The sequence below is a fragment of the Eschrichtius robustus genome, chromosome X (genome assembly GCF_028021215.1).
Source record: "Eschrichtius robustus isolate mEscRob2 chromosome X, mEscRob2.pri, whole genome shotgun sequence".
NCBI classification, from domain to species: Eukaryota; Metazoa; Chordata; class Mammalia; order Artiodactyla; family Eschrichtiidae; genus Eschrichtius; species Eschrichtius robustus.
The window spans coordinates 102620487-102641775 of NC_090845.1; the positions used below are offsets into that span (position 1 = coordinate 102620487).

The 21289-nt window shown below is 64.6% G+C and overlaps 1 protein-coding gene across 1 annotated transcript in view; it reads right to left on the bottom strand.

Moving 5' to 3' along the window:
* LOC137757347 (uncharacterized) overlaps positions 1–21289 on the bottom strand; it is a 108443-nt gene that overhangs the window by 71220 nt on the left and 15934 nt on the right. The window contains exons 5-6 of the mRNA XM_068534065.1: positions 14164–14234; positions 6674–6744 (exon numbers count right to left, since the gene is read on the bottom strand). Of these exons, the coding sequence (XP_068390166.1) occupies positions 6674–6744; positions 14164–14234 (142 nt within the window). The remainder of the gene's footprint in view (positions 1–6673; positions 6745–14163; positions 14235–21289) is intronic.

Consider the following 21289-nt stretch of genomic DNA (forward strand, 5'->3'; position numbering starts at 1 on the left):
ACAGAAGAGGAGAGGAAGGAACAAGGCGGAAGCCTAGCGTCCAAAGAGGAGGGGCACGTGAGATACCCTATGCTCCTGCCTCCAGGCACAGACAAGGGTACCCTACCCTGGGCAGCTGTCCGAAAAGAAATGGAGGGGCCCTAGCAGGACACGGCGTTGACTCCGCACAGACGTGCCAACGCCACGGCACGCCTATAGTGCCGTGAGAGCAGCCGAAAAGGCAGAAGACTACCTATCACTACGTGAGCCCGGTGGGGTCAGGGAGCAGGCGACATGCACACAGCCCTCTGCGGCCCGTTGCTTTCACCTGCATTCAACCCCGGGAGCATACATACGCACGCAAAAAGGACGTGTGCTTCCCTCCGCAGACGGGGCGGGGGGGGGGGCAACTTGGGAGCGGCCATCGAGCAACGGTGAGGGCTTTGGCTTTGACTGGGAGAAAGTCCTATCCACAGCGGCACCCCCGAGGCGGTTACAGGGAAAAAGTACAAGAGAAGGGACGTTTTGTACACGCTCTATAAGCGTACATACACGCGCTTACACACGACGCACGCATGATACACACGCGCGCCCACGCACACGTTTGTGTACCTGCGTGTTTACGAATGAACGAGTGGAGCAGGGAGCGAGTGAATGAAGCGACGAACGAGTGGGGGGTCTGAGGCTAGAGTACAGACACAGTCCCATGGAGAGCTCCCCAGAAGGGTCTGCTGAACAGACGGCCCTCCCCAAGGTCATCTGTCTGTGTGGATGGAGGGGAGCCACTGGGATCTACACCTGTCCCAGCAACTCCAAACCACCTCCCTGCACCCCCTACCCCGGGCACTCCATGGCAGAGTGACTGCCTGACACCCCTGGAGGTGAGCAGGGGCAATCTGCCCCAGCTCCCTGGGTCCCCGTCACTTCCTCCCGCTGCCATAGTGGCCTAGACCCTCTCGGGCCTGCTCCTGAGCCCTTAAGCCAGTTCACGTAGCTGGATGAGAACAGCAGAGAGGCAAGCACGCAGGAAGCGGAGAAACCCAGGTCCTGGTGCCACCTCTAGCTCTCGATCAACGTCCCGAGAGAGCTAGGATTCTACCCGACACGACCCAGATGGATGCCCGTCCCCAGGTGTGCAGACGTGACAGGGTCCCGGTCGCCAGGACACGTGGGCCAGGCAACGTGGCCTCAAAGCAACTCCCAGAGGGATGCGGAGATGGGCCCACCGATGCAGGGATTCCTTGGGATGTCTTTACCTGTGCGCTCCTACTGCCAAGGAGAAGCCCCAAAAGGAAGAGACACCACCTCCCCCAACCCCCCAGTAGGGCCAACCCCACTCGGAAGGCTTGGATGGCTCTCGGGCCTCCCTGGGCCTTTTTTGATCCGCAAAGGGCGGAGGGAGAGGCCGCGCTCGCAAGGGTGCTGGGCGTTTCTGGAGCAACAGTGCCATCAAGCGGAAGCTTTTTGAGCACGGCCTCCAGCCCCTGCCTGTGGATACTGTGGGGAAGGCCTGTGACGGGAGGAGGGCTGGCTTTGGAGCACTCAGAGGATTCCCGGGCCGAACCTGGCCGCCGGGCACGCCTCCAGAGTAGGTGTGGAAGCGACACGCGGCGGGGTTCGGGGCCGGGCTCGCCCACCGAGGAGCCCCGGGCGGCCAGGCCCGCCGCGCTCCCCACCCTCGGGGCCGGGCCTCGGCAGCCGCCATGTTGAGGAACAAGGAGCTGAAGCTCCCACCCCAGGGCATCTGGCCCCTGGATCCTGGCTCTCCCTGCAGGAGCGAGGCCGGCCAGTGGGGTCCCTGGGGTCTCAGGGCCACCGGGGACCCAGGACCCGTGGCCGGTGCCCCGGCGAAAGCCCCGGGCCCAGCCACCGGGGACCACGGGGAAAGGGGAGGACGTGGCCGCCCTGTCCCCTGTCGGGGGCAGCACCCTGCACACAGCCTGGAGAACGTTTCCTCGTTAGTGCTTGCTCCCAGACGCAGACGAGGAAGAGTAATGCAGGGGCACTGCACATTCCACTCTCAGTTCGAGCTGTGTTTCGGTTTGTTTACTTTTTGCTCCTGCCAAAGAGAGTCCGGGTCCCAGGCCCCGCAGGATCCCGTTGAGGCCCTTCCTGTGCCGTAGGACACAGGGTATCCAGGACCCACTCGCGATGGGATGGAAGTGGGCCACGATCGGTACGCAGAGAGGGACGGCACCGTCCGCAGCAGGGGGATCCAGGTCCGTTTTCCGCACTCGAGCTCACCTCGGGAACAGGAACCTTGAGGCCGGGGAACGCCCTGTTCCTCGCTCTCCCTCCCCGTGGAGGACCCGGCGGGTCCTCTTCTTTGGGGAAGACTCCTGGGATTTTTCACAAGCGGCTCCACGTTCTGCAGGTGCAGCCGTTGGCCCTGGCCAGAGGGCCACACTGAGAGCACCTGCGGCCGGCGACCAGTCAGACCGCGTAGCTACGTCAGGACCCGGCCCCAAGGAAACGCTCTGCCCACGTAAGATCGCCTGACAACGTGTCGGGCGACTCACAGGCGCGAAAGGAAAGGGGCGCGGGGCGGGTTTCAGCACCCTTCCAGGAGGGGTACGTGCGGAGGGAGGGAGGGGTCCAGCCTGGAGACTTGCTCCCAGTCGGAAGCCCTCCCCCCACACCGCACCCCGCCCCGGGACCCGGCCCCCAAACCAGCCCACCACCCACCCCCGCCCGGGCAGGTAAGAGCTGGGCAAAGGGCAGGAACGAGCCGCCCCACGGCTTGTTCCAGAAGCGGCCTATCGGGTCAGCCGGGGACTCGAAGGCACCGCCGTGTGCCCAGGAGTATGCACCTCGTTCCTGGCCTTGGCAGACAAGCTGGATGAGGGGTGGTCATGGGGGAGAGGGCAAGGGGGGGAGGCGTTTCTCTCAGTCCAACAGAGGTGAGCTTCAGGCAGCTTCTTCAGACCTCTTCGGCTTGATTCCCTGGCTGGGCTGCAGGTGCCAGCACAGGGCCGAGACCTGGAGAGCCGGGCCGGAATGCAAGCCGGGGCCTTTCCTTCTCCTCGCTGAACTGAGGCACAGGGCCTCGTGGGGAGAAAGCTGAAGCCTGCTGCAAATGCATGGCCCGGGGGTCCACTCGGCGGGGCTCTGCTCAGCTCCTCTCCTCTCGTGTCCTGCCCTCTCCTCTCCGGGAGCCGGGTCCGGGAGCCCTCGGGACGGATCGGGACGGGACGGGCCGGGCCGGGCCAGGCCAGGCCAGGCCAGGCCAGGCCTGGGCCAGAATCCCGGAGACCCTGGGAGATGGCACCGCAGCCACCGATTAGACTCTTCGGCTCAGGTGAAGGGCTCCTTCTGCGGTGGCTCCTGCGTCCCGCCAGCGCCGTCCCCTTCTGGACTCGGACTGCCAGCTCTCGCTGGGCCTCGGGAGCCCTGGGCACTGGGTAGCCAGGCTCCACGTGTCGTCTCTGAGCTGGACGGAAGAAGGTCACTGGGCCCGCCTCGGCCGCTGCCGCCAAGGGCGGCAGAACTCCCGTTGCCCGTGGTGGTCTCTGGCTGGGCCGCACCGTGGCCCAGAGAGGCTTCCGGGGCCCTGGGCCCGCCCAGGCCGAACGTGCTCTGGCTCCGAGGGGAAGGGGCACGCGGCCAAATGCCCGCAGAACCCCGGCCTGGCCTCCTTCAGAGCAGCTTCCTCTAGGCCCGCCCAGACGTGGCGGCCACCAGGGTCCACCGAGACTCCACTTCCTGTAGCCCCACACGCCAGGCGGCCGGGCTGTGCGCCCTGTGCCACTGCCCGTCTCTGGAGCCTCCACGGCACCGCCGGGCCTTGGGCCATGCTCCCCGCCCCTTCCCAGGCGGGGCCCGGAGCTCTTGACTTCCCGGGGCCACTGTCCAGTGTTCCCGACTTCAATCCCTTGTCACTCCTCCCCAGGAAGGGACGGTACAGGGTTCGCGGGATCGGCGGACCCGTTCCTCTCGATGGCAGTATTGCACCACGAACGGCAGCCTGCCCTTCCCCTTCCCCTCCCCCAGGCCCTCTCCCTCTGCCCTTTGCCGAGGGAAAAACGAAATGCCAAGCCCTGCCCAACCTGGCAAAAGCGAGATGGCTCATCAACCTGGCCACTTCAGAGGGGCGCGCCTCAAAGTCTGGCCCTCCGTCCTGCGGGGCCTCGTCTCTGTGGGGTCCTCTTAGCCTGCCTTTATGACTCCCCATCCAGGCACCCAGCCGTGGACCGGCAGCTGTGTCTTTAGCAACCCACATTTGCCTAGGACCTCGGGAAACACTCCGAGTGTGAGCACAGAGATCCAGTCACGTCCGGGCGGTGCCTGGCGAGGCACCTTCTCATCAGTCACCGAGGGGCAAGCAGCCCGACGCAAAGGGCCGGCAGCCCACAGGCACAGCCGCGGTGCAGGGCGAGCTCGGCCTCCTATGGCAAGACGATGGACGGCCCCCGAGGACCTGGCATTTCTTCCACGGCGGCCCGGGGGCGGGGGGTGGGAGTGGGGTTTGGTGTTCAGGCGTGGACGGTGGCACACACGGGTCAGTCGGAAGGGCGGCCGGGCGCTGCCCCAGAGACGCCGGAGCGGGTCAGTCTCCTGACACCGCCCAGGGGAAGGCCAGGGATGGGAAGACACCCCCGGGGTGGGTGTGTGGGTGGGTGTAGGCTCCCGCCAGCTCGCTGTGCTTTACACCTCGGAGCGACTGGGAGCCACCGGGGACTCCTCTTCAGTTTCTTTCCGGTGCACTGGGGAAGGTGGTTTAGACACAGGTTCCTGCCCTTAAGCGTCCTCTCAGCGCCTGCCTGGTTGCGCTGACTTGGGTGGAGGGCGGGGTGGGCCACTGGGGGCACTGCCGCCACCGGCCCCACCCATGTTGGCTGAAGGAACACACTCTGGAGGCCAAGTGCTCCGGGGACACGAGGCCTTGGAAAGAGAAGAGAGCCCTGGTCCACCGCCGCCTCGGGAAGCACCACGCGTCCTCCGTGTTGGAAAGAACCGGAGGCACGGGACGGGACGGGACGGGACGGGACGGGACGGGACGGGACATGATCGCGTCTTCTCTCCTTCTCCCTCGGTTTTTGTTGTTGTTGTTGTTGTTGTTGTTTTAATTATTTATTTATTTTTGGCCGTGTTGGGTCTTCGTTTCTGTGCGAGGGCTTTCTCCAGTTGCGGCGAGTGGGGGCCACTCTTCATCGCGGTGCGCGGGCCTCTCACTGTCGCGGCCTCTCCCGTTGCGGAGCACAGGCTCCAGATGCGCAGGCTCAGTAGTTGTGGCTCACGGGGCTTAGTTGCTCCGCGGCATGTGGGATCTTCCCAGACTAGGGCTCGAACCCGTGTCCCCTGCATTGGCAGGCAGATTCTTAACCACTGCGCCACCAGGGAAGCCCCCTTCCCTCAGTTTTGTCTCAGCACGCCTTCCTCTCTTTCTCTAACTCCGAATCTGCTGTGCCCCCGGGCCTTGGCAATTCTTTCAAGCCGCGGTACTGAGGCGCGTCGAGGAGACAAAACCCAAAAGAGCCCCACCGTGCTGAGTGCACGTCTTCCGGGACCCTCGCCCCACGCCGGGGGACTTGACTCGACGCCCAGATATTACCGTGAAAGGCTCCTGGGATGGCCAAACAGGGTCCTGTGGAAGGCAGGGTCACCCCAGAAATGCCACGCTGCCCTTGCTGCTCGAACCCTGCCTCTGCCCTTTGGTAACCACGAAACGTCAGCCACGCCGCCGACCCGTGTGCCGTGACGCCTCGCTAAACCACGGCGCCACACGCTCACCAGCCCGCCTGGAGAAGCCTTCAATTACTTTGAGCCCAGGGTAGGAGGCGTCCTCCTCACGGCAAGACTGTTTCAACAGAAGACAGGAGGGAGAAGGAGGAAACAGAGACAGAAAGAAAACACCTCCGGCTGCTGGTCACGCACCCACTCAGGCGACATTTCCCACACGGAAGAAGGGACGTACACCTCCTGAAAGGCCCCACACCGTCAAGTTCCTTGGTTTGTCAAGAGGCAGACTTGCGGAGCGCAAGGAGCCCTACAGCGGGCTGCCCCGAGCCAAACCTCCACGCCGCCCAGCGGGCGCCCCCTCTTCATAATCCCGCAAGGGCACGTTCCCGAGTCCTTCCTGGCTTGGTGGAGGGCCATGGTGGAGAGAGCTGGGCCCAAGGGCGATCAGGAGAGAACGGGAGGAACAGCCATCACGGGCTCCACTCAAAGCACAGGAGGCAAAAAGCCCACGAGGCCTGGCTCTCCCTCACACGGTCTCCCACCGCCGGCCCCCACGTCGGGCTGGGCTGGCACTGCTGCTTCTCGGGGGTGAGGTGGGGCGCCGAGTGATCACGTCACGGGCGGTTGGCTTCACGGAGCCTGGAGCCCAGACCGGGTCCCGGTGCCGGTGCAAGCGGCCCGGGCCCGATCCCTTTCCACTCTCCCCGCTCCCGCAGGACACTGACCTCAAATGCTACGTACCGACCACCTAGGGTAACCGTACACAGATGCTCTAGATGCTCGTCCATGCACCTCTTTCTTCCGGCTCCCCAGTCAGGACCTGACTCGAGAGCCTTTCCTACCATGGCCAAGAACTCCGGCACAGTACACCCGTGTCCCCGTGCCACGATCCCACCTGGGAGTCCCTGCTTCTTGAGCCTTGCTGAATGAACTACCAGAATCACTGACTTTTTCCTATGGTGAAATAGACTCTTTCGGAAGAGGGAAGGGAAGAGAACACAGAGCTCGCACTCACCCAGAACACCAGCGTCTGGAGATGACCGACGTCCCCGATTTCCCTCCTCCTTTCCTTCCGCTCTGCCTCCTCTGCAACGAGAGAGAGCCGAACGCCCATCACTCAGTGTGGCACCGCCACGATGCTTGTGAAGGGGGGGGGGGGGAGGAGGGGGGGAGGGGGAGGGGGGAGGGGGGAGGGGGGAGGAGGGAGGGGGGGAGGGTCCGCGTACACCCCCGCCCGCGCAACCTCGAGAGAGAGTGCCTTCGGTTCCTATTCCTACCGGCACCCCCGGGTCAACCAAAAACTTCCAAACAAGGTGCAAGCGTGAAGCATCAACTCCACTCGTCCTTCGGAAATGGCACGGATGCCATCCGAGGCAGGGGGGGCCGTCAGACGGAAGCAGTTTGTACACAAAGAAGCGTGTCCGGTGAAACCCTTGATCCCGTCATCCTCCAAAATCTCTTTCCGGTGGGAAGCACAGCCATCACACCCTGGCGTTTACAGGCGCGGAGCTCGTCTCCTCGGCTCTGCACCCGTGGGACTATGGCGGGACAACCCCAGGTATCTTGGCAAGCCCGCGCGCGTCCTCCACAACTGACCAGCCGGCCCTAGGACGCGTGGGTCAACGGGCACCGACTCGTCTCCCCTCTGGCCGCACACAGGTCCACCGCATGGACTTTCCGGGCGTAAGGGCACGTGCTCTGGGACGTGGCCCACTGGAGATTTACCCTGCTCCTCTCCTCTGGGTGGACGCTGACGCCGGAAAACGTACCCTGGTCACGCTCACCCGCACCCTGGTAACGACGACTCAGTGGCCCGCGCCTCACAGCCAGTTCCGTGGGAGACAGAAGAGGAGAGGAAGGAACAAGGCGGAAGCCTAGCGTCCAAAGAGGAGGGGCACGTGAGATACCCTATGCTCCTGCCTCCAGGCACAGACAAGGGTACCCTACCCTGGGCAGCTGTCCGAAAAGAAATGGAGGGGCCCTAGCAGGACACGGCGTTGACTCCGCACAGACGTGCCAACGCCACGGCACGCCTATAGTGCCGTGAGAGCAGCCGAAAAGGCAGAAGACTACCTATCACTACGTGAGCCCGGTGGGGTCAGGGAGCAGGCGACATGCACACAGCCCTCTGCGGCCCGTTGCTTTCACCTGCATTCAACCCCGGGAGCATACATACGCACGCAAAAAGGACGTGTGCTTCCCTCCGCAGACGGGGGGGGGGGGGGGGGGCAACTTGGGAGCGGCCATCGAGCAACGGTGAGGGCTTTGGCTTTGACTGGGAGAAAGTCCTATCCACAGCGGCACCCCCGAGGCGGTTACAGGGAAAAAGTACAAGAGAAGGGACGTTTTGTACACGCTCTATAAGCGTACATACACGCGCTTACACACGATGCACGCATGATACACACGCGCGCCCACGCACACGTTTGTGTACCTGCGTGTTTACGAATGAACGAGTGGAGCAGGGAGCGAGTGAATGAAGCGACGAACGAGTGGGGGGTCTGAGGCTAGAGTACAGACACAGTCCCATGGAGAGCTCCCCAGAAGGGTCTGCTGAACAGACGGCCCTCCCCAAGGTCATCTGTCTGTGTGGATGGAGGGGAGCCACTGGGATCTACACCTGTCCCAGCAACTCCAAACCACCTCCCTGCACCCCCTACCCCGGGCACTCCATGGCAGAGTGACTGCCTGACACCCCTGGAGGTGAGCAGGGGCAATCTGCCCCAGCTCCCTGGGTCCCCGTCACTTCCTCCCGCTGCCATAGTGGCCTAGACCCTCTCGGGCCTGCTCCTGAGCCCTTAAGCCAGTTCACGTAGCTGGATGAGAACAGCAGAGAGGCAAGCACGCAGGAAGCGGAGAAACCCAGGTCCTGGTGCCACCTCTAGCTCTCGATCAACGTCCCGAGAGAGCTAGGATTCTACCCGACACGACCCAGATGGATGCCCGTCCCCAGGTGTGCAGACGTGACAGGGTCCCGGTCGCCAGGACACGTGGGCCAGGCAACGTGGCCTCAAAGCAACTCCCAGAGGGATGCGGAGATGGGCCCACCGATGCAGGGATTCCTTGGGATGTCTTTACCTGTGCGCTCCTACTGCCAAGGAGAAGCCCCAAAAGGAAGAGACACCACCTCCCCCAACCCCCCAGTAGGGCCAACCCCACTCGGAAGGCTTGGATGGCTCTCGGGCCTCCCTGGGCCTTTTTTGATCCGCAAAGGGCGGAGGGAGAGGCCGCGCTCGCAAGGGTGCTGGGCGTTTCTGGAGCAACAGTGCCATCAAGCGGAAGCTTTTTGAGCACGGCCTCCAGCCCCTGCCTGTGGATACTGTGGGGAAGGCCTGTGACGGGAGGAGGGCTGGCTTTGGAGCACTCAGAGGATTCCCGGGCCGAACCTGGCCGCCGGGCACGCCTCCAGAGTAGGTGTGGAAGCGACACGCGGCGGGGTTCGGGGCCGGGCTCGCCCACCGAGGAGCCCCGGGCGGCCAGGCCCGCCGCGCTCCCCACCCTCGGGGCCGGGCCTCGGCAGCCGCCATGTTGAGGAACAAGGAGCTGAAGCTCCCACCCCAGGGCATCTGGCCCCTGGATCCTGGCTCTCCCTGCAGGAGCGAGGCCGGCCAGTGGGGTCCCTGGGGTCTCAGGGCCACCGGGGACCCAGGACCCGTGGCCGGTGCCCCGGCGAAAGCCCCGGGCCCAGCCACCGGGGACCACGGGGAAAGGGGAGGACGTGGCCGCCCTGTCCCCTGTCGGGGGCAGCACCCTGCACACAGCCTGGAGAACGTTTCCTCGTTAGTGCTTGCTCCCAGACGCAGACGAGGAAGAGTAATGCAGGGGCACTGCACATTCCACTCTCAGTTCGAGCTGTGTTTCGGTTTGTTTACTTTTTGCTCCTGCCAAAGAGAGTCCGGGTCCCAGGCCCCGCAGGATCCCGTTGAGGCCCTTCCTGTGCCGTAGGACACAGGGTATCCAGGACCCACTCGCGATGGGATGGAAGTGGGCCACGATCGGTACGCAGAGAGGGACGGCACCGTCCGCAGCAGGGGGATCCAGGTCCGTTTTCCGCACTCGAGCTCACCTCGGGAACAGGAACCTTGAGGCCGGGGAACGCCCTGTTCCTCGCTCTCCCTCCCCGTGGAGGACCCGGCGGGTCCTCTTCTTTGGGGAAGACTCCTGGGATTTTTCACAAGCGGCTCCACGTTCTGCAGGTGCAGCCGTTGGCCCTGGCCAGAGGGCCACACTGAGAGCACCTGCGGCCGGCGACCAGTCAGACCGCGTAGCTACGTCAGGACCCGGCCCCAAGGAAACGCTCTGCCCACGTAAGATCGCCTGACAACGTGTCGGGCGACTCACAGGCGCGAAAGGAAAGGGGCGCGGGGCGGGTTTCAGCACCCTTCCAGGAGGGGTACGTGCGGAGGGAGGGAGGGGTCCAGCCTGGAGACTTGCTCCCAGTCGGAAGCCCTCCCCCCACACCTCACCCCGCCCCGGGACCCGGCCCCCAAACCAGCCCACCACCCACCCCCGCCCGGGCAGGTAAGAGCTGGGCAAAGGGCAGGAACGAGCCGCCCCACGGCTTGTTCCAGAAGCGGCCTATCGGGTCAGCCGGGGACTCGAAGGCACCGCCGTGTGCCCAGGAGTATGCACCTCGTTCCTGGCCTTGGCAGACAAGCTGGATGAGGGGTGGTCATGGGGGAGAGGGCAAGGGGGGGAGGCGTTTCTCTCAGTCCAACAGAGGTGAGCTTCAGGCAGCTTCTTCAGACCTCTTCGGCTTGATTCCCTGGCTGGGCTGCAGGTGCCAGCACAGGGCCGAGACCTGGAGAGCCGGGCCGGAATGCAAGCCGGGGCCTTTCCTTCTCCTCGCTGAACTGAGGCACAGGGCCTCGTGGGGAGAAAGCTGAAGCCTGCTGCAAATGCATGGCCCGGGGGTCCACTCGGCGGGGCTCTGCTCAGCTCCTCTCCTCTCGTGTCCTGCCCTCTCCTCTCCGGGAGCCGGGTCCGGGAGCCCTCGGGACGGATCGGGACGGGACGGGCCGGGCCGGGCCAGGCCAGGCCAGGCCAGGCCTGGCCTGGGCCAGAATCCCGGAGACCCTGGGAGATGGCACCGCAGCCACCGATTAGACTCTTCGGCTCAGGTGAAGGGCTCCTTCTGCGGTGGCTCCTGCGTCCCGCCAGCGCCGTCCCCTTCTGGACTCGGACTGCCAGCTCTCGCTGGGCCTCGGGAGCCCTGGGCACTGGGTAGCCAGGCTCCACGTGTCGTCTCTGAGCTGGACGGAAGAAGGTCACTGGGCCCGCCTCGGCCGCTGCCGCCAAGGGCGGCAGAACTCCCGTTGCCCGTGGTGGTCTCTGGCTGGGCCGCACCGTGGCCCAGAGAGGCTTCCGGGGCCCTGGGCCCGCCCAGGCCGAACGTGCTCTGGCTCCGAGGGGAAGGGGCACGCGGCCAAATGCCCGCAGAACCCCGGCCTGGCCTCCTTCAGAGCAGCTTCCTCTAGGCCCGCCCAGACGTGGCGGCCACCAGGGTCCACCGAGACTCCACTTCCTGTAGCCCCACACGCCAGGCGGCCGGGCTGTGCGCCCTGTGCCACTGCCCGTCTCTGGAGCCTCCACGGCACCGCCGGGCCTTGGGCCATGCTCCCCGCCCCTTCCCAGGCGGGGCCCGGAGCTCTTGACTTCCCGGGGCCACTGTCCAGTGTTCCCGACTTCAATCCCTTGTCACTCCTCCCCAGGAAGGGACGGTACAGGGTTCGCGGGATCGGCGGACCCGTTCCTCTCGATGGCAGTATTGCACCACGAACGGCAGCCTGCCCTTCCCCTTCCCCTCCCCCAGGCCCTCTCCCTCTGCCCTTTGCCGAGGGAAAAACGAAATGCCAAGCCCTGCCCAACCTGGCAAAAGCGAGATGGCTCATCAACCTGGCCACTTCAGAGCGGCGCGCCTCAAAGTCTGGCCCTCCGTCCTGCGGGGCCTCGTCTCTGTGGGGTCCTCTTAGCCTGCCTTTATGACTCCCCATCCAGGCACCCAGCCGTGGACCGGCAGCTGTGTCTTTAGCAACCCACATTTGCCTAGGACCTCGGGAAACACTCCGAGTGTGAGCACAGAGATCCAGTCACGTCCGGGCGGTGCCTGGCGAGGCACCTTCTCATCAGTCACCGAGGGGCAAGCAGCCCGACGCAAAGGGCCGGCAGCCCACAGGCACAGCCGCGGTGCAGGGCGAGCTCGGCCTCCTATGGCAAGACGATGGACGGCCCCCGAGGACCTGGCATTTCTTCCACGGCGGCCCGGGGGCGGGGGGTGGGAGTGGGGTTTGGTGTTCAGGCGTGGACGGTGGCACACACGGGTCAGTCGGAAGGGCGGCCGGGCGCTGCCCCAGAGACGCCGGAGCGGGTCAGTCTCCTGACACCGCCCAGGGGAAGGCCAGGGATGGGAAGACACCCCCGGGGTGGGTGTGTGGGTGGGTGTAGGCTCCCGCCAGCTCGCTGTGCTTTACACCTCGGAGCGACTGGGAGCCACCGGGGACTCCTCTTCAGTTTCTTTCCGGTGCACTGGGGAAGGTGGTTTAGACACAGGTTCCTGCCCTTAAGCGTCCTCTCAGCGCCTGCCTGGTTGCGCTGACTTGGGTGGAGGGCGGGGTGGGCCACTGGGGGCACTGCCGCCACCGGCCCCACCCATGTTGGCTGAAGGAACACACTCTGGAGGCCAAGTGCTCCGGGGACACGAGGCCTTGGAAAGAGAAGAGAGCCCTGGTCCACCGCCGCCTCGGGAAGCACCACGCGTCCTCCGTGTTGGAAAGAACCGGAGGCACGGGACGGGACGGGACGGGACGGGACGGGACGGGACATGATCGCGTCTTCTCTCCTTCTCCCTCGGTTTTTGTTGTTGTTGTTGTTGTTTTAATTATTTATTTATTTTTGGCCGTGTTGGGTCTTCGTTTCTGTGCGAGGGCTTTCTCCAGTTGCGGCGAGTGGGGGCCACTCTTCATCGCGGTGCGCGGGCCTCTCACTGTCGCGGCCTCTCCCGTTGCGGAGCACAGGCTCCAGATGCGCAGGCTCAGTAGTTGTGGCTCACGGGGCTTAGTTGCTCCGCGGCATGTGGGATCTTCCCAGACTAGGGCTCGAACCCGTGTCCCCTGCATTGGCAGGCAGATTCTTAACCACTGTGCCACCAGGGAAGCCCCCTTCCCTCAGTTTTGTCTCAGCACGCCTTCCTCTCTTTCTCTAACTCCGAATCTGCTGTGCCCCCGGGCCTTGGCAATTCTTTCAAGCCGCGGTACTGAGGCGCGTCGAGGAGACAAAACCCAAAAGAGCCCCACCGTGCTGAGTGCACGTCTTCCGGGACCCTCGCCCCACGCCGGGGGACTTGACTCGACGCCCAGATATTACCGTGAAAGGCTCCTGGGATGGCCAAACAGGGTCCTGTGGAAGGCAGGGTCACCCCAGAAATGCCACGCTGCCCTTGCTGCTCGAACCCTGCCTCCGCCCTTTGGTAACCACGAAACGTCAGCCACGCCGCCGACCCGTGTGCCGTGACGCCTCGCTAAACCACGGCGCCACACGCTCACCAGCCCGCCTGGAGAAGCCTTCAATTACTTTGAGCCCAGGGTAGGAGGCGTCCTCCTCACGGCAAGACTGTTTCAACAGAAGACAGGAGGGAGAAGGAGGAAACAGAGACAGAAAGAAAACACCTCCGGCTGCTGGTCACGCACCCACTCAGGCGACATTTCCCACACGGAAGAAGGGACGTACACCTCCTGAAAGGCCCCACACCGTCAAGTTCCTTGGTTTGTCAAGAGGCAGACTTGCGGAGCGCAAGGAGCCCTACAGCGGGCTGCCCCGAGCCAAACCTCCACGCCGCCCAGCGGGCGCCCCCTCTTCATAATCCCGCAAGGGCACGTTCCCGAGTCCTTCCTGGCTTGGTGGAGGGCCATGGTGGAGAGAGCTGGGCCCAAGGGCGATCAGGAGAGGACGGGAGGAACAGCCATCACGGGCTCCACTCAAAGCACAGGAGGCAAAAAGCCCACGAGGCCTGGCTCTCCCTCACACGGTCTCCCACCGCCGGCCCCCACGTCGGGCTGGGCTGGCACTGCTGCTTCTCGGGGGTGAGGTGGGGCGCCGAGTGATCACGTCACGGGCGGTTGGCTTCACGGAGCCTGGAGCCCAGACCGGGTCCCGGTGCCGGTGCAAGCGGCCCGGGCCCGATCCCTTTCCACTCTCCCCGCTCCCGCAGGACACTGACCTCAAATGCTACGTACCGACCACCTAGGGTAACCGTACACAGATGCTCTAGATGCTCGTCCATGCACCTCTTTCTTCCGGCTCCCCAGTCAGGACCTGACTCGAGAGCCTTTCCTACCATGGCCAAGAACTCCGGCACAGTACACCCGTGTCCCCGTGCCACGATCCCACCTGGGAGTCCCTGCTTCTTGAGCCTTGCTGAATGAACTACCAGAATCACTGACTTTTTCCTATGGTGAAATAGACTCTTTCGGAAGAGGGAAGGGAAGAGAACACAGAGCTCGCACTCACCCAGAACACCAGCGTCTGGAGATGACCGACGTCCCCGATTTCCCTCCTCCTTTCCTTCCGCTCTGCCTCCTCTGCAACGAGAGAGAGCCGAACGCCCATCACTCAGTGTGGCACCGCCACGGTGCTTGTGAAGGAGGGGGGGGGGAGGAGGGGGGGAGGGGGGAGGAGGGGGAGGGGGGGAGGAGGGGGGGGAGGGGGGAGGAGGGGGGAGGAGGGAGGGGGGGAGGGTCCGCGTACACCCCCGCCCGCGCAACCTCGAGAGAGAGTGCCTTCGGTTCCTATTCCTACCGGCACCCCCGGGTCAACCAAAAACTTCCAAACAAGGCGCAAGCGTGAAGCATCAACTCCACTCGTCCTTCGGAAATGGCACGGATGCCATCCGAGGCAGGGGGGGCCGTCAGACGGAAGCAGTTTGTACACAAAGAAGCGTGTCCGGTGAAACCCTTGATCCCGTCATCCTCCAAAATCTCTTTCCGGTGGGAAGCACAGCCATCACACCCTGGCGTTTACAGGCGCGGAGCTCGTCTCCTCGGCTCTGCACCCGTGGGACTATGGCGGGACAACCCCAGGTATCTTGGCAAGCCCGCGCGCGTCCTCCACAACTGACCAGCCGGCCCTAGGACGCGTGGGTCAACGGGCACCGACTCGTCTCCCCTCTGGCCGCACACAGGTCCACCGCATGGACTTTCCGGGCGTAAGGGCACGTGCTCTGGGACGTGGCCCACTGGAGATTTACCCTGCTCCTCTCCTCTGGGTGGACGCTGACGCCGGAAAACGTACCCTGGTCACGCTCACCCGCACCCTGGTAACGACGACTCAGTGGCCCGCGCCTCACAGCCAGTTCCGTGGGAGACAGAAGAGGAGAGGAAGGAACAAGGCGGAAGCCTAGCGTCCAAAGAGGAGGGGCACGTGAGATACCCTATGCTCCTGCCTCCAGGCACAGACAAGGGTACCCTACCCTGGGCAGCTGTCCGAAAAGAAATGGAGGGGCCCTAGCAGGACACGGCGTTGACTCCGCACAGACGTGCCAACGCCACGGCACGCCTATAGTGCCGTGAGAGCAGCCGAAAAGGCAGAAGACTACCTATCACTACGTGAGCCCGGTGGGGTCAGGGAGCAGGCGACATGCACACAGCCCTCTGCGGCCCGTTGCTTTCACCTGCATTCAACCCCGGGAGCATACATACGCACGCAAAAAGGACGTGTGCTTCCCTCCGCAGACGGGGCGGGGGGGGGGGCAACTTGGGAGCGGCCATCGAGCAACGGTGAGGGCTTTGGCTTTGACTGGGAGAAAGTCCTATCCACAGCGGCACCCCCGAGGCGGTTACAGGGAAAAAGTACAAGAGAAGGGACGTTTTGTACACGCTCTATAAGCGTACATACACGCGCTTACACACGACGCACGCATGATACACACGCGCGCCCACGCACACGTTTGTGTACCTGCGTGTTTACGAATGAACGAGTGGAGCAGGGAGCGAGTGAATGAAGCGACGAACGAGTGGGGGGTCTGAGGCTAGAGTACAGACACAGTCCCATGGAGAGCTCCCCAGAAGGGTCTGCTGAACAGACGGCCCTCCCCAAGGTCATCTGTCTGTGTGGATGGAGGGGAGCCACTGGGATCTACACCTGTCCCAGCAACTCCAAACCACCTCCCTGCACCCCCTACCCCGGGCACTCCATGGCAGAGTGACTGCCTGACACCCCTGGAGGTGAGCAGGGGCAATCTGCCCCAGCTCCCTGGGTCCCCGTCACTTCCTCCCGCTGCCATAGTGGCCTAGACCCTCTCGGGCCTGCTCCTGAGCCCTTAAGCCAGTTCACGTAGCTGGATGAGAACAGCAGAGAGGCAAGCACGCAGGAAGCGGAGAAACCCAGGTCCTGGTGCCACCTCTAGCTCTCGATCAACGTCCCGAGAGAGCTAGGATTCTACCCGACACGACCCAGATGGATGCCCGTCCCCAGGTGTGCAGACGTGACAGGGTCCCGGTCGCCAGGACACGTGGGCCAGGCAACGTGGCCTCAAAGCAACTCCCAGAGGGATGCGGAGATGGGCCCACCGATGCAGGGATTCCTTGGGATGTCTTTACCTGTGCGCTCCTACTGCCAAGGAGAAGCCCCAAAAGGAAGAGACACCACCTCCCCCAACCCCCCAGTAGGGCCAACCCCACTCGGAAGGCTTGGATGGCTCTCGGGCCTCCCTGGGCCTTTTTTGATCCGCAAAGGGCGGAGGGAGAGGCCGCGCTCGCAAGGGTGCTGGGCGTTTCTGGAGCAACAGTGCCATCAAGCGGAAGCTTTTTGAGCACGGCCTCCAGCCCCTGCCTGTGGATACTGTGGGGAAGGCCTGTGACGGGAGGAGGGCTGGCTTTGGAGCACTCAGAGGATTCCCGGGCCGAACCTGGCCGCCGGGCACGCCTCCAGAGTAGGTGTGGAAGCGACACGCGGCGGGGTTCGGGGCCGGGCTCGCCCACCGAGGAGCCCCGGGCGGCCAGGCCCGCCGCGCTCCCCACCCTCGGGGCCGGGCCTCGGCAGCCGCCATGTTGAGGAACAAGGAGCTGAAGCTCCCACCCCAGGGCATCTGGCCCCTGGATCCTGGCTCTCCCAGCAGGAGCGAGGCCGGCCAGTGGGGTCCCTGGGGTCTCAGGGCCACCGGGGACCCAGGACCCGTGGCCGGTGCCCCGGCGGAGGCCCCGGGCCCAGCCACCGGGGACCACGGGGAAAGGGGAGGACGTGGCCGCCCTGTCCCCTGTCGGGGGCAGCACCCTGCACACAGCCTGGAGAACGTTTCCTCGTTAGTGCTTGCTCCCAGACGCAGACGAGGAAGAGTAATGCAGGGGCACTGCACATTCCACTCTCAGTTCGAGCTGTGTTTCGGTTTGTTTACTTTTTGCTCCTGCCAAAGAGAGTCCGGGTCCCAGGCCCCGCAGGATCCCGTTGAGGCCCTTCCTGTGCCGTAGGACACAGGGTATCCAGGACCCACTCGCGATGGGATGGAAGTGGGCCACGATCGGTACGCAGAGAGGGACGGCACCGTCCGCAGCAGGGGGATCCAGGTCCGTTTTCCGCACTCGAGCTCACCTCGGGAACAGGAACCTTGAGGCCGGGGAACGCCCTGTTCCTCGGTCTCCCTCCCCGTGGAGGACCCGGCGGGTCCTCTTCTTTGGGGAAGACTCCTGGGATTTTTCACAAGCGGCTCCACGTTCTGCAGGTGCAGCCGTTGGCCCTGGCCAGAGGGCCACAATGAGAGCACCTGCGGCCGGCGACCAGTCAGACCGCGTAGCTACGTCAGGACCCGGCCCCAAGGAAACGCTCTGCCCACGTAAGATCGCCTGACAACGTGTCGGGCGACTCACAGGCGCGAAAGGAAAGGGGCGCGGGGCGGGTTTCAGCACCCTTCCAGGAGGGGTACGTGCGGAGGGAGGGGTCCAGCCTGGAGACTTGCTCCCAGTCGGAAGCCCTCCCCCCACACCGCACCCCGCCCCGGGACCCGGCCCCCAAACCAGCCCACCACCCACCCCCGCCCGGGCAGGTAAGAGCTGGGCAAAGGGCAGGAACGAGCCGCCCCACGGCTTGTTCCAGAAGCGGCCTATCGGGTCAGCCGGGGACTCGAAGGCACCGCCGTGTGCCCAGGAGTATGCACCTCGTTCCTGGCCTTGGCAGACAAGCTGGATGAGGGGTGGTCATGGGGGAGAGGGCAAGGGGGGGAGGCGTTTCTCTCAGTCCAACAGAGGTGAGCTTCAGGCAGCTTCTTCAGACCTCTTCGGCTTGATTCCCTGGCTGGGCTGCAGGTGCCAGCACAGGGCCGAGACCTGGAGAGCCGGGCCGGAATGCAAGCCGGGGCCTTTCCTTCTCCTCGCTGAACTGAGGCACAGGGCCTCGTGGGGAGAAAGCTGAAGCCTGCTGCAAATGCATGGCCCGGGGGTCCACTCGGCGGGGCTCTGCTCAGCTCCTCTCCTCTCGTGTCCTGCCCTCTCCTCTCCGGGAGCCGGGTCCGGGAGCCCTCGGGACGGATCGGGACGGGACGGGCCGGGCCGGGCCAGGCCAGGCCAGGCCAGGCCAGGCCAGGCCTGGGCCAGAATCCCGGAGACCCTGGGAGATGGCACCGCAGCCACCGATTAGACTCTTCGGCTCAGGTGAAGGGCTCCTTCTGCGGTGGCTCCTGCGTCCCGCCAGCGCCGTCCCCTTCTGGACTCGGACTGCCAGCTCTCGCTGGGCCTCGGGAGCCCTGGGCACTGGGTAGCCAGGCTCCACGTGTCGTCTCTGAGCTGGACGGAAGAAGGTCACTGGGCCCGCCTCGGCCGCTGCCGCCAAGGGCGGCAGAACTCCCGTTGCCCGCGGTGGTCTCTGGCTGGGCCGCACCGTGGCCCAGAGAGGCTTCCGGGGCCCTGGGCCCGCCCAGGCCGAACGTGCTCTGGCTCCGAGGGGAAGGGGCACGCGGCCAAATGCCCGCAGAACCCCGGCCTGGCCTCCTTCAGAGCAGCTTCCTCTAGGCCCGCCCAGACGTGGCGGCCACCAGGGTCCACCGAGACTCCACTTCCTGTAGCCCCACACGCCAGGCGGCCGGGCTGTGCGCCCTGTGCCACTGCCCGTCTCTGGAGCCTCCACGGCACCGCCGGGCCTTGGGCCATGCTCCCCGCCCCTTCCCAGGCGGGGCCCGGAGCTCTTGACTTCCCGGGGCCACTGTCCAGTGTTCCCGACTTCAATCCCTTGTCACTCCTCCCCAGGAAGGGACGGTACAGGGTTCGCGGGATCGGCGGACCCGTTCCTCTCGATGGCAGTATTGCACCACGAACGGCAGCCTGCCCTTCCCCTTCCCCTCCCCCAGGCCCTCTCCCTCTGCCCTTTGCCGAGGGAAAAACGAAATGCCAAGCCCTGCCCAACCTGGCAAAAGCGAGATGGCTCATCAACCTGGCCACTTCAGAGGGGCGCGCCTCAAAGTCTGGCCCTCCGTCCTGCGGGGCCTCGTCTCTGTGGGGTCCTCTTAGCCTGCCTTTATGACTCCCCATCCAGGCACCCAGCCGTGGACCGGCAGCTGTGTCTTTAGCAACCCACATTTGCCTAGGACCTCGGGAAACACTCCGAGTGTGAGCACAGAGATCCAGTCACGTCCGGGCGGTGCCTGGCGAGGCACCTTCTCATCAGTCACCGAGGGGCAAGCAGCCCGACGCAAAGGGCCGGCAGCCCACAGGCACAGCCGCGGTGCAGGGCGAGCTCGGCCTCCTATGGCAAGACGATGGACGGCCCCCGAGGACCTGGCATTTCTTCCACGGCGGCCCGGGGGCGGGGGGTGGGAGTGGGGTTTGGTGTTCAGGCGTGGACGGTGGCACACACGGGTCAGTCGGAAGGGCGGCCGGGCGCTGCCCCAGAGACGCCGGAGCGGGTCAGTCTCCTGACACCGCCCAGGGGAAGGCCAGGGATGGGTAAGACACCCCCGGGGTGGGTGTGTGGGTGGGTGTAGGCTCCCGCCAGCTCGCTGTGCTTTACACCTCGGAGCGACTGGGAGCCACCGGGGACTCCTCTTCAGTTTCTTTCGGTGCACTGGGGAAGGTGGTTTAGACACAGGTTCCTGCCCTTAAGCGTCCTCTCAGCGCCTGCCTGGTTGCGCTGACTTGGGTGGAGGGCGGGGTGGGCCACTGGGGGCACTGCCGCCACCGGCCCCACCCATGTTGGCTGAAGGAACACACTCTGGAGGCCAAGTGCTCCGGGGACACGAGGCCTTGGAAAGAGAAGAGAGCCCTGGTCCACCGCCGCCTCGGGAAGCACCACGCGTCCTCCGTGTTGGAAAGAACCGGAGGCACGGGACGGGACGGGACGGGACGGGACGGGACGGGACGGGACATGATCGCATCTTCTCTCCTTCTCCCTCGGTTTTTGTTGTTGTTGTTGTTGTTGTTGTTTTAATTATTTATTTATTTTTGGCCGTGTTGGGTCTTCGTTTCTGTGCGAGGGCTTTCTCCAGTTGCGGCGAGTGGGGGCCACTCTTCATCGCGGTGCGCGGGCCTCTCACTGTCGCGGCCTCTCCCGTTGCGGAGCACAGGCTCCAGATGCGCAGGCTCAGTAGTTGTGGCTCACGGGGCTTAGTTGCTCCGCGGCATGTGGGATCTTCCCAGACTAGGGCTCGAACCCGTGTCCCCTGCATTGGCAGGCAGATTCTTAACCACTGCGCCACCAGGGAAGCCCCCTTCCCTCAGTTTTGTCTCAGCACGCCTTCCTCTCTTTCTCTAACTCCGAATCTGCTGTGCCCCCGGGCCTTGGCAATTCTTTCAAGCCGCGGGTACTGAGGCGCGTCGAGGAGACAAAACCCAAAAGAGCCCCACCGTGCTGAGTGCACGTCTTCCGGGACCCTCGCCCCACGCCGGGGGACTTGACTCGACGCCCAGATATTACCGTGAAAGGCTCCTGGGATGGCCAAACAGGGTCCTGTGGAAGGCAGGGTCACCCCAGAAATGCCACGCTGCCCTTGCTGCTCGAACCCTGCCTCCGCCCTTTGGTAACCACGAAACGTCAGCCACGCCGCCGACCCGTGTGCCGTGACGCCTCGCTAAACCACGGCGCACACGCTCACCAGCCCGCCTGGAGAAGCCTTCAATTACTTTGAGCCCAGGGTAGGAGGCGTCCTCCTCACGGCAAGACTGTTTCAACAGAAGACAGGAGGGAGAAGGAGGAAACAGAGACAGAAAGAAAACACCTCCGGCTGCTGGTCACGCACCCACTCAGGCGACATTTCCCACACGGAAGAAGGGACGTACACCTCCTGAAAGGCCCCACACCGTCAAGTTCCTTGGTTTGTCAAGAGGCAGACTTGCGGAGCGCAAGGAGCCCTACAGCGGGCTGCCCCGAGCCAAACCTCCACGCCGCCCAGCGGGCGCCCCCTCTTCATAATCCCGCAAGGGCACGTTCCCGAGTCCTTCCTGGCTTGGTGGAGGGCCATGGTGGAGAGAGCTGGGCCCAAGGGCGATCAGGAGAGGACGGGAGGAACAGCCATCACGGGCTCCACTCAAAGCACAGGAGGCAAAAAGCCCACGAGGCCTGGCTCTCCCTCACACGGTCTCCCACCGCCGGCCCCCACGTCGGGCTGGGCTGGCACTGCTGCTTCTCGGGGGTGAGGTGGGGCGCCGAGTGATCACGT